Source organism: Centroberyx affinis, unplaced genomic scaffold (genome assembly GCF_046629955.1).
Source record: "Centroberyx affinis isolate AG114_WGS23_722 - 3 ecotype Tasmania unplaced genomic scaffold, CSIRO-AGI_Caff_v1 ptg001856l_1, whole genome shotgun sequence".
In the NCBI taxonomy this organism is placed as follows: Eukaryota; Metazoa; Chordata; class Actinopteri; order Beryciformes; family Berycidae; genus Centroberyx; species Centroberyx affinis.
Window position 1 is genome coordinate 177,573 of NW_027280234.1, and position 11,913 is coordinate 189,485.

General features: G+C 43.2%; 2 protein-coding genes across 2 annotated transcripts; both read right to left on the reverse strand.

Moving 5' to 3' along the window:
• Nucleotides 1–1,066: 1,066 nt before the first annotated feature.
• Nucleotides 1,067–7,546, reverse strand: sh3bp5la (SH3-binding domain protein 5-like, a). Its single transcript, XM_071529974.1, has 6 exons — nt 6,855–7,546; nt 6,414–6,476; nt 5,860–5,988; nt 4,623–4,787; nt 3,615–3,788; nt 1,067–3,364 (listed from the first exon to the last, which is right to left on the reverse strand). The coding sequence occupies exons 1-6, from the start codon at nt 7,089–7,091 to the stop codon at nt 2,819–2,821; spliced, it is 1,314 nt and encodes a 437-aa protein (XP_071386075.1). The 5' UTR covers nt 7,092–7,546; the 3' UTR covers nt 1,067–2,818.
• Nucleotides 7,547–7,865: 319 nt separating this feature from the next.
• mgat1a (alpha-1,3-mannosyl-glycoprotein 2-beta-N-acetylglucosaminyltransferase a) lies at nt 7,866–11,420 on the reverse strand. Its single transcript, XM_071529973.1, has 3 exons — nt 11,225–11,420; nt 9,836–10,783; nt 7,866–9,233 (listed from the first exon to the last, which is right to left on the reverse strand). The coding sequence occupies exons 2-3, from the start codon at nt 10,463–10,465 to the stop codon at nt 8,535–8,537; spliced, it is 1,329 nt and encodes a 442-aa protein (XP_071386074.1). The 5' UTR covers nt 10,466–10,783; nt 11,225–11,420; the 3' UTR covers nt 7,866–8,534.
• Nucleotides 11,421–11,913: the final 493 nt, after the last annotated feature.

An 11,913-nucleotide genomic window follows, 5' to 3' on the forward strand; every position in this document is an offset into this window, starting at 1 on the left:
GTATAGTATTTCCCCCTGAAGCAAAGCTGTAGCATGTGTACTTACTATTAGTTTCGATGCGCTCAGTCAAGATAACAGTACGTCCTCCGGGTGGGACCCGTCAGGGAATGCCCAGTGTCGGATTATTTGGTAAAAACATGCATCTTTGCAACGAATTTTATGGCTATATTGATATGGCTATAAATGTGCAACCAACAGAATGTTACAAAAGCGAAACGTATCTTATTCGGGTTTGTTGCCATGTATTGCAGTTACGCACGCCAAAGGTAAGAAATGACAAATATCCATAGAAATATACATGCACTATATACAAACGCATCCCTATAAACGACGAAACAGCGATTCACCACACTCCCCTCCTCTTTTTTCTCTCCCCCCCTACAATCTTGAGCTAATTCACGACGTCATGATGGAGACGCACCGTGCGTAACAGTCCCTCTCTCACGCATTTGCCTTTTTTTTTTTCCCCCACCAAGATGAAGCACACTAAGGTGTAGGCCCACAACAGCAAATTATCATAAAAAATCTTAAGAGGAGGCTTTGGATTTATGATAAGCTCGCGGATTTATCCCACCGTGAATAATTATATCAAGGCATGAAGACTAGACACGGGTGGAGGTGCAGATATGGCGCTCTGGTATTAACAGTGACTACATTGTTAAGCCTTTTTCTAAAGCTCTTTGGAGCTTAAGTCAACGAAGCAGCAATCAGTCGTTTCTACAACACTGGTCATCTATTAAACCAGAAGCTTACTGACTCCTTTTATCTCCCTTTGTGGCTTTTCCACCATTCTCTGCTATTCTGCTCTCCCCTCCTCTCATCTATTCTGAGATCAGCATTCTCCTTCATATTTATATCTCCGCTGAATAATTGAAGCCTGGTTGGGGAAGACATAACCTCTCCTCCTCTGTATCACCATCCCTCTTCCTATTTCTGTAAGCCATTAATTCACATCACTTCCTACCAGTCAGTCTTACAATTCTATATGAAGGAATACACACACAGCAAGAAAAAGCAAAACCATGAAAATATGTGAACCACAGAAGCCCATGGAAGGATTATCTCATATGATGTTTTATTGATTATATGTATGACATTGCATAAATGGCCAAGTCGGTGAATTTTGACAGTACAGTGGGTGACATTACACACAGTCACAAATGGTTAAATGTCATTAAGAGATGAAGATAAATTGTTAAGACACAGCAGTGAAGGAGAGGGAGGGGAATGTTTTGGATAAATTGCAAGGTTACTCATTTAAATACAGAATGTAAACTGTGGAGAAGGCGGCAAATAAAATGTCAGTATTCAGAACAGCTGTACAACAAATTTGTCAAATATTCAAATCAGCAGTGTGTGTAACTATACATTTCATTATGTTCCAGCTTTGTAATAATTACATACATTTACAAGTCATTTCTTGACTTCATTCTTTTGCATCTTACACTTTGACAATCAAAGTACAATATCATTTATGGTTAAAGAAAAAGAAAAAAATCAAATCTCTTCAAGTCTCACCAGAAATAGTGCTTGGGTGACTCAGATGATTCACAATTAAAAAAATAATCATAAAAGGGCACAAACATTTTCTTCAAATGGTTCTAAACTGAGCTATTCATATTATTCAGTTAACAATATAATATGATACTACATAGGCTAAATTTGTTAGGTGTTCTGTGTCAAGGCACACTTCAAATTACAACTAAAGATTAAAAAAAAAGGCTCACAAAAGGATTAAATGCATTTTTGCATTTGCTGCCAATGAAATACACTTTTATAAATGTAAACATAAAATAATGGAAAGTTGGGAAAGGCTTTTGAATCAAAAAACTACAGCATAACTACAGATAAAAACAAAAACAAAACATGATGACTGAGCTTCATCATCTTAGCATAACTGTTCTCAGTGTTTGTTCATCTTATAGCCCTGAATACAATACAATATCATCAATGCCTACATAAACAGCTAATTGGGAGTGCATGCTTTATGGAAATAGTCAAATGGAGTCGGAGGCTCTCTTTAGTGTCTTAAGGCTCTACTCCGTTTGTTCTGTTAACCGTTTCAGGAATTATCAAAAAACGCATTCTTTCGTGCCAAGCTGACAAAACTCTACTTATGTCACAGGAAATAAATATATGAAATGTGAATTTGAACATGCTTTCACTTTGCACAGAAAGAGATTTGTTTTTGTCATTCTTCCCTACAGACTAACTTGATATGGTTTGATAAAGTGGAGTGCGCATGGACGGACCCCGCGACCCCTCTACCTTGAAGCAATCACTGATTTGACTCGACATGACTGTGGGAAAACAATTCAGAGTTTGTTTTGACCAGTCTATTCAAATTAGATCACCGATTACCCCAGGAAAGGAAGAAATGATGCCTTTCTAAACACAATGTCCATTCAAACCGGGCTTTTGATCTTTCCTCGCAGTTCCTTCATGCTCAAAGAACAAATTCTACCCAGTTCCCTTCCTACCGAAGTAGCGGAAGTGAATATATACTTATCTTGGAGGGATGCAGGGTCTAAGAACTCCAGCTGTGTTCTAACTAGGTTGCAATATTAACGCGTTTAATGTCAGCCTTAGAATAATGTGTTGTCAGTTAACGTACCTGTGCTTCTTTACAGAGTATCATACACCTGTAACATTGTTTCACTCCAGTTCTTTCACTTTTGCAGCAAATTCACTGTCTTATACTTTGGTTTGTACCAATGTGGCAGGGCCAGTTTGTCCCCTTTTACACTTTTTCAATGAGTTATATTAGAAAGTCAAATTTTACATTTGTTCCAGTGTTACTATTATAGCTATGACAGCCTCACAAACTGAAGCTTCGGTGGTGCTGCTTGTAGAACTGCTGTTGGCGCTCTTTGGCGGTGGTTTCCATCGGCCTGTCTCTTTTATCCATCACTCTCTCTTTCTCTTTCTCCCCATCATCCCCAGTTACGCTCCCCACATCGCTGAAGTCCCCGAGGTGTTCGATGGAGTCGCATTTCTCCAAGTCGGAAGCGATGGTCTGCAGGCTGAAGACGGAAAGGGAATCTGACCCCGCCCGTTCCCTCTCCTTTTCATTCTCCCTCTCCCTGTATTTCTCCACCAGATCGGTAGCTGTATCCGCTCTATCTTTCCCCGCCGCACCGCCTCCACAGGCTCCACCTTCTTCCTGGATCCCGCAGTCGGACTCCGCTCCCACGGGGGGGCTCCGCCCACCGCAGACGGTGGTTAGTCCTCCCTCGGCCTGGTCCCTCCCCCTCTGGGCGTGGATCTGCTCGCTGATTTGCTCCAAGTTGCGCAGGGCGATGGAGTAGCGGGTCTTCACTTTGGCTACATGCTGCTCCAGCTGCAGCACTTTGGCCTTGTGCTCCTGGAGTCACACAGAGGGCAAAGCAACTTTCATCATTAATTTCAACATTGATTTTATGCCACCAGGCAAACAACCTACCAGTAACCTGTAATAAATCCATAAGACACATTATACATAAATCATAGCATTTTTTTGTCACGTCAGCAGCACCTGGGCAGGATTGGATCGTAAGTCAGCAGGAGTGCGTGTGGTTTCAGACATGGAGGTCTTGACCACTGCAGCATCAGTGTGTTCTGTAGGTCTGTTTTACCTCCAGGATGTGGTTGAACTGGGCCTTGAGCTCAAAGTAAGGTTTGGACTTGACGATGACTCTCTTGAGGGACTTCTGCAGCGTCTGGACCCGGGCCTCAGCCTCCTGACAGGCGTGGGTGACGCGCATGTGCTCCCTCTCACTGCGGAGACGCTCCTCCTCAGCTTCGTTCACCTGGGAAAGACACACACATGCGCACACACAGAATTAACACACACACACACACAGGGTCAAGGCCAGTGCATTACGGACAAGCACAAGACCTGGAACTCTAGTAGTTGTTCACCCCAAAACAAAAATTCTGTCATTTTCTACTCACTCTCATGTCAGTCAAAATGCCACTAAAGTTGGTAGGAGTTAGCCCCCGTAGTTCCCTCTTAGCCTTAACCTAAACTATTGAAGTTAACTGGGCCCTCTTTTTACAGCTCCAAAACATAAAACATAAATCAAATTCATATCCGCTCCCTACAGCGCTCTGGTGGAAGACTCAGCTTGCTACTGTAGCGTAGTGTACTTTGGATCCAGAGTGCGGTCGTTTGGCTACAGAACACTTGCATAATGCTTCACAAACTGTTTGGAGAAATTTGATGTACATTTTATGCTTTTTTTGGAGCTGCAGAAAGATAGCACTGTTAACTTAAATAGTTTGGGTGAAGCCTGAAATGAACTATGAGGGCTAACTCCAAATGTGTTTGGTGGTCCTACGAACATCAGTGAAGTTTGGACTGACATGAGTGGGTAGACAATGACTGAATTTTTATTCTGGGGTGAGCTATTCCTTAAAACTCTCTCCTTGGATGTGTTCATACCGACGTGGGTCAAACAGTATTTGTAAATATTTTTTTGTATAATGTTTTTGTGTTAACTTTCATTGAAGTTGAAGTTGACTTTCAAATGCTTTCCTATGAATGCTTAACCTTCCTAGCAGACACTGTGTTGTTCAATGTGACAAACCCCACCCATCCTGTACCTAGAACACATTGATCTCCTCCTCCTCTTCCTCCTTACCTTGGAGGTGGCGTGGTTGAGCATCTCCTGCCAGGTGGGATCCAGGGTGTTCTTGCCATCAGCCATCAGGCCCTGCTCTGCCACATACACCATCTCCCTGGCAGCTGTGTGCATGGAAACGGCTCTCTCATAGCTCAGAGCCGCCTTCTGGGTCTCCTGCTGCGCCTGGAGAGAGCAGACAACCAATCACAGACTAGGGAAGTGGAATATGACAAGCAGCCAATCCCCTGCAACCAACTGCATCAGGACAATTCATAGTACCACATAAGTTGTCAATCACAGAAAACAATAATTGGAGTTTCAAATACTCTAACTCTCCTTGTCTTGTAGCAAATCTCACCCATCTAGTGAGAAGGATAAAACAAACTAAGGGTGCAATCAAACCAACAGTTTGTTTTCTTTGGTCCGAACCACAGCGGAAAAGTTTACTTTGATGCATTTTTGTATTTGGTTTGTTTAGGTTCACACTGCCCAATTACAAGCGAATGACAGAAGTCATTGGACTGAGTTTTAGTAACCTGTCATCCAGTGAGGTTAGAGATTTTGGGGCCTAATTTCTACAAGTGATAGATCTGTCTGCACTCTTTTCTTTCATTTACCTTCTCTAGTGTTCATGCCAGTTAAAAACACATGAAGAAATAGTTGAATATGAGCATCAGTCCAGACTGTGGTTTGTCCTCAGTTGATTTTGTTATGCCAGGCTTTCTAAGCATGAGTAACTGCTGGCTGTCAGATGTCATCATCAGTCTCCTTATACCATAAATCCTTGTATTTTGGGGTCGTTTCCTGTGGTTGCTTCGTATTACATTCTCACTCCTAACAAACTGGTCCGTATTTCTCTGGTGAGAGGACCTATACTTGCATTTTCAGGCGCCTTAGTGCCGTTATTTGGTGCCATCAGATTCGCATGGCGTTGTTCTCACCTGGCCAAACAAACTGAACTAAAGGAGTAAATACTCCAGAGTTCCAGGTCTGATAAATAATGATGTGATAATTTATTGATCCCCATTAGGGAATTCTCTTTTCTCTTGCCTTCAGACACCAGCCACCGCACCATATTATTGACAGAATTACTGTGATCTGTGGCATCTTCATTTGGTAAACTGTGTTTCCTGGTAATGTGGTTTATTTAGAAGGGTAGGCTACATACCCATGTTTTTGTTTAAGACCACAATGTGTTACACACATCAGACACATGCACACATTTTAATTAGACACACATATTGTTTGTGTATACCTCTTTGGCGAGGCGACGAGCCTCATAGTATGGCCTGGCTTTCTCTATGCAGCTGCCAAGCTGGGAGCTGTGGGCATTCAACTTCCTGGCGGACTCTGTGAGGATCTTCCGATACCCTGATCTGGCATCCTGGATGGGGAATGTATGAAAATGCCGAGATTAGATTTCCCTGTAATGGAACGATTGATCAGCACCATGATTTCACAAGGGAGTATGACTGGAAGTGAGCAATCAATTCAGTCACTGTTACACTTTCAGCTCCAATACATTTTCCATTTTAAGGGTTCATGTTTTTCCAGACCTTCATTTTAACAGTTATTAGTACTTTCTAGATAGACTAATAAAATATTGGGTAGCAGAGACATACATTCAGGTTCAAGCAATTAACCGTGTGGTGGCAAATGTACATATTTTTCCACATTTCTCATGATTTTTTGTTTTGCCACACTTTTAAAAAACAGGAGAGTTTCAAAAATATGTTTCCATATTTTAGTCCTCCATAGAAAACCAAAACAAACGTACTTCCATGGGTGGAATATCTAGTTTTTACTTACATCCAGCTGCAGCTCTAGTTTGTTGATTTCTGCACTGGCTTCATTGAGGTGCTCCAACTCCTCCTGTGGGACAAAGAAACAGACTGAGCTCTTTCTGCCCTGACAAACGCCATGTTCTTGGCCATCCAGTCTAGAATGAATGTACTTCACAGGTATGTTGCTACAGTAAAATGGACATGATGGTATGATTGTGTGTTGCACATCTAGTGCCAATTGACAAGATAACCACCTCTAATCTCAGATACTTGGATTATCACATCATGAAATCAACATGGGTAACACACTGAGTCACGAAAGTCTTACTCATACCCGCCGTTTCGGGTTTAGCTCTATGAAATCCAGCATCGCCCAGGTACTCTTGTAACTGTAGGTTAGTTGTTCCCATAGCTTGGCTGGGAGGTGAAATGCCAATTCAGGGGGCAAACCAGTAATTTCTCCTACCTGGATCCTGGGGTCCAGCTCCTCCTCGTAGGGAGTGTGTGGTTGTTCCCCCTCGCCTTTCTGTTTTTCTCCACTGTCGTCTTCCTCGCAGGTGTCCTTGTGCACTGTATCTAGTGTGGTTTCATTAGTTTCAGTAGCCTTCACCTCGTCATCCCCACCGGGAATAACTTCCATCCACTCCCCCGCCTCTGAGTCTCCGGACCCGGCGGGGCTCTCTCGCAAGTCGCCTGGCTCCATTCCAGGCCAGACACCGACTGAGTTGGCACTTCTAAGCAGCGTTAGCTACAGTTAGCTTGCTAGCAGACTTTAAGGCTAGCTAACAACGACCCCCTATTAACAACCGCCAAGTGTGATTAGGCAACCATAAAATAAAATATAAGTCCAGCGATCGTGAGAGTCATTTAGTTTGCAAGCTGCCATATCAGATCACACCGAAGTGCAAACCCAATGAAGCCCTTCTTGATATTCACCAAACCAGGTTAGCAGCTAACGTTAGCTCGCTAACAGCGTGATGCCGTCAGTGTGAATTTGTTAACGTTTGCTTAGGAGATGAGAGGAAATATCATAATTTAAATTTAAAAGTAAATGGAGGCCCATCACTATGTCCCTCCCTTACCCGTATTTTTTCCTCCATCTCCTACCGATTCCTCGTTAAGTTAGCTAGACTAGCTAGCTAGCTGGTCTGGCCTCTCACATCATCATGGAAAAAAGGTAAACAGAGCAGAGTAGTTAGAAACAGACGCACAGCAACTGTTTGGACCCAGACGGCTACCGTAGCCACAACAGTATTGACAAAACCCTTACGAAGTACTGTTTAAATGTAATAAGAATACAGTCACATGCGAACAATGTATACTTGCATTAGTTATGTCTTACGACGCGATTATTGGTAGTCATCTATCTTGTAATCTAAACTATTAGTTGATATTAATTTGACACAGCAGACAAGTTGACCTGAGAACATCATGTTCTTTCTGTGTAATGGAAGTTATAAATGAATGAAATAAGTAAAATGGTGTATTGATTTTATTTCAAAAATATACCAACACACAAGATTTTAATTTTGCACGGTGACAAGACTGCAAGGGGTACTCATTTGAGAACAGTTAAACAAAGTTATGTGATTATAAAGCAACCAGAAGAAAGACATTATTGCCACAGAAGACACAGACGATAGGATCTCAAATGATGGATTATACTGCAGTTAATACCTGTGACCACCACCATAAGCAACCAAACCACAGATTAAGTAATATACATTTGTACCAGACAAAAAATTCAATAGCACAGATAAGCTCCCAGATATTGCATATAATTTAAACAAAAGTGACAAAACAGGTAATCGCATTGAATGCATTAATGAATGCCATGTGCACAATTAGCATAATATAAAAATAGATCTCTTGAGTTTTACAGCAATCGTGTCTACCCAAATGTTTAGGCTGTATCCTACATTGTAAAAAATATGTTTTGGAATCATGAGAAAGACCTGAGTGGTATTGGCGACAACTCCTACACCAAAAAGGAAAGGAGGACAATCCATTCTTCATTATCACGGATACTGAGCTTAAGTACATCTTAGCATTCACTCAAACAGAAACTAAATCATTCTTTGGTCTGGAATGCCCCCCACCCATTGATACAGAGATTACAAACAGGTTAAGGCTTTCTTCTGCATCATCAGCTCCAGGTGGGGTCATAGTGGGTCCAGCCTGGGGGCGGGGCCAAGAAGACTCTCCGTCCTCTTGACATGAAACTGACCACGCCCCTGTATCCTGACCTTGGCACTCCGGACTTGAGGTCTTCCATGATCCCCAGGTTTTTAGCCATGACTTTAAAACTGTCCTTACTGGAGTACTGCAGACGAAAGGGCCCCGCTCCACTCAGGTGACCCTGCTTCACATCTTCGTACGTCACCACAGGAGCGCTGTAAACCTCCTTCTCAAACTTTTCTCTGTACGTCTCCTCCTTCAAGTAACTCAGGTCCGACTTGGTGAAAGGCACAAATTCAGAATTCAGTTTAATGTAACGTAGGTACTTGTCGTAAAACTGGCCCAGACTCACGCCTCTCCGGCCGAAGGTTAAAGTTCGGGATATCTCCGGACGGATGCAGGCGCGGCCGCGGCGCTGCTCCGGCTGACGCATCCAGTCGTCCCAGAAGGAAGCGGGCCACTTGGGCTCCAGCTCCTCCCACAGTTCCCTGAGGAGCATCCAGCCCAGGCCGGGGAAGAAGTCCGTCCGGTAGAGCAGGTCGGCCTTGCCAGGATCTACGTAGCCGTCTCTGCCGTTGTCGTTCCAGGCCGACACACACCACAGGCTGGGGTCGGACTTCAAGAGCGGGTGCAAGGCTCGGAAGTACTCAAAGAAGTCTGGCGCCACCTAGAGTAGGAGATTGAACATTTCGATTTACACGACCCATGACCAACAAGTGGAATCAACTGTTTTGTTAACATTACAATAACTTGTCAACAGTGAAATATGGAATCCATGCATTGTTTATATTTTCCCGTATGCAAGAATGAACCTTTAACTGTGTCAGCGGGCTTTTGAATCTTATGTAATACTATAGATTAAGGCTGGGCGATATGGTTGAAATCAATATCGCGATAAGGATTTTCTTTCCCCCGATATCGATATATATCACAATATGGCTCATGTATGCAAAATCACATGTTAGGCTAAGTAATAAAATTGATGTTCATCCCATTGAACCTAATGGTAATGTTAGGTGTGATGTACAACAAAACTGAAATGTTCTAATAATATTCCTACCACACCTCACTTTGTCAGAGTTTTTAAGTAAAATTCGCTTGTTATCATCAATTTAGACAGCAGAATTGTGTCACGATATCCACAAATCACCATAACATCACAATATGATTCCACTGAAAGACGATAAATGATAATATTGAATTATCGCCCAGCCCTACAGTATAGATTAAAAGCATTTAAATGGAGCGATTTAATGAAACCATTATTACCTCCAGGTCATCCTCTACAATCACAACAGAGGAGTGAGACAGAGACTTGAAGACTTGGTTGAGAGCCCAGTGGTAATGCCTGGAGATTTTGTAGTAACCCTGAAACTTCTTGTGTTCCGGTCGCACAGCGATATCCGACAAGTCCGGCTGCTTCAGGTGAGTAACCTGACTGCCATACGACCCGATCACCTCAGCCGTCTCAGCATGCCCGCAGTCCTGACTCACTATTATTGGGTAGAGCTCTGCTGAAGGGCGGTACTCCAGAAGTTTGTCCAGGCAGCGTTTCACAGTGACCCTATTACAGGCGATAACCAAGATAGGAATGACGGGTTGACGAGGGACGACCTTCCGCCCCTTTTTGTTGGGCAATTCCCACAGTGAGCGATGGTCCTGGATCTGTAGCAGGATTTCTTTCTGCATTTCCAGCTCTGCTTCAAAGGTGTCTGCCATGCGGAGCACATCTGCCAGCACATCGGCAGCTGGCTCTTTAGCCAGCCCCCTCTGCTCCCTGCTGGGCTCGCCTGGCTGGCCGGACGGGGCTCTCCCCCACAGCAGAAGCACCAGTATGGCATTCCAGCTGACAAACACGAGCGTACCGCAGACAATGAGAGAGCCTCTCTTGCGGAGCATGGCCCAAAAAACTTGAGACTCAAGAGGGAGGGGGAGTCAGGAGGACAGGGTTTGAATAGAAAGAGATGTCCTTACTAGGAACAATACAAAAAGGGCATGGGAGGGGCGGTTTGTGACTCATCACAAAGCCATGATGAAAGATCTGGAGTTGCACTTTTTTTTTTTGCTAGTGGAAAGTTTTTGTGTAGTTGCTAAAGTTGGCAAGACATAGTAGAGGGTCAATCGAGGCCAAGATGAGGGAAATCCGAGGGAGGGCAGGATTCATCTTGGATTTAAGCCTCAACTTCAATTCGAGCCTCAACTCTCACTGTCCTCCACCTGAAATAATAAAAAACAACATGGTAAACAGGGGCTTGGACAAAACACAGACAACAAGCAACAGTGCTATGAACAGGCAATAAAATGTACGTGCCGAAATCATTTATTGTATTTGAAGCTGGCGAAAATAAACCCAGAAAATCAAGGCATTTCATCAAGCTAATATTATTTTATGGTTTGTGCTAGTATGCCATATGGCAGCTGGAAGTCGGTGCACGGGGAAACGAACGTACGTGACACTCTGACACTAATCGATTTTCTTATCACCTGTAGCTACCTCGCCGAAGCAGCGACACCCGGAGTTACACAAACCGAAAAACAACTGCAAATCCTGATTTTCCAGCTTTCTGTTTTCCCTGCTGTAGGAAAAGCCAAGCTCGTTGTGTAAAATAGCTTCTGTTGTAGCTGAGGAGGAGCGTGTTCACTGAAATTAGCCCTTACCCTGCTGACTGTGTGACCGTTTCTTCCTCCTGTGGCCATTTCTCCGCTGTTTCTTCGATGACAATCGGCAAAGTTAAACGAGACAAACGAAGGGGACGCGCCGAGTCGTTGTAAACTTGTTCTTTTGCTAGTTTCCCCGCAATTAAGTCAACTTCATCACGTTAGTTTTCCTTGTTTCTCGCAAGACAAGAAGTAAAGCGACGACTTCCGGGATTGGGAAACATTCCCCGGAAGTCCCGCCCCCAACTGTCACCTTGAGAAATTACACAACTTGTGATGTCTGCTGCTCTCTGCGGAGCTAATTAAGATACACACTTTGATGTCTCAGTGAAGCTTTATACTCCACATTAAAACCGTTATGGCTCCTACCCCTGATGTGAAATATGCTAATGAAAAGCAAGGGAGGCTATAAAAAAGGCATCATGATGCCAATTAGTCAGATATGAAATTTAATTTAATATTACAATATCTTTTTTTCTACACATGCTCAAGAGAGGTGCATGCAGTTAACATCAGTCTCAATGGACAAGAGGCAAAATATGTTTTGGTTCTATGAAAAAAATAGCCATATTCACTTCATCATCCCACATTTTGATGAAGAATAAACAATCAGCAAATTCAACATTCAACAATCAAAACAAGTCGGTGTTTTGTAGACTGTTGAAGGTAGGTTGAAGTCCGTGGTGTGT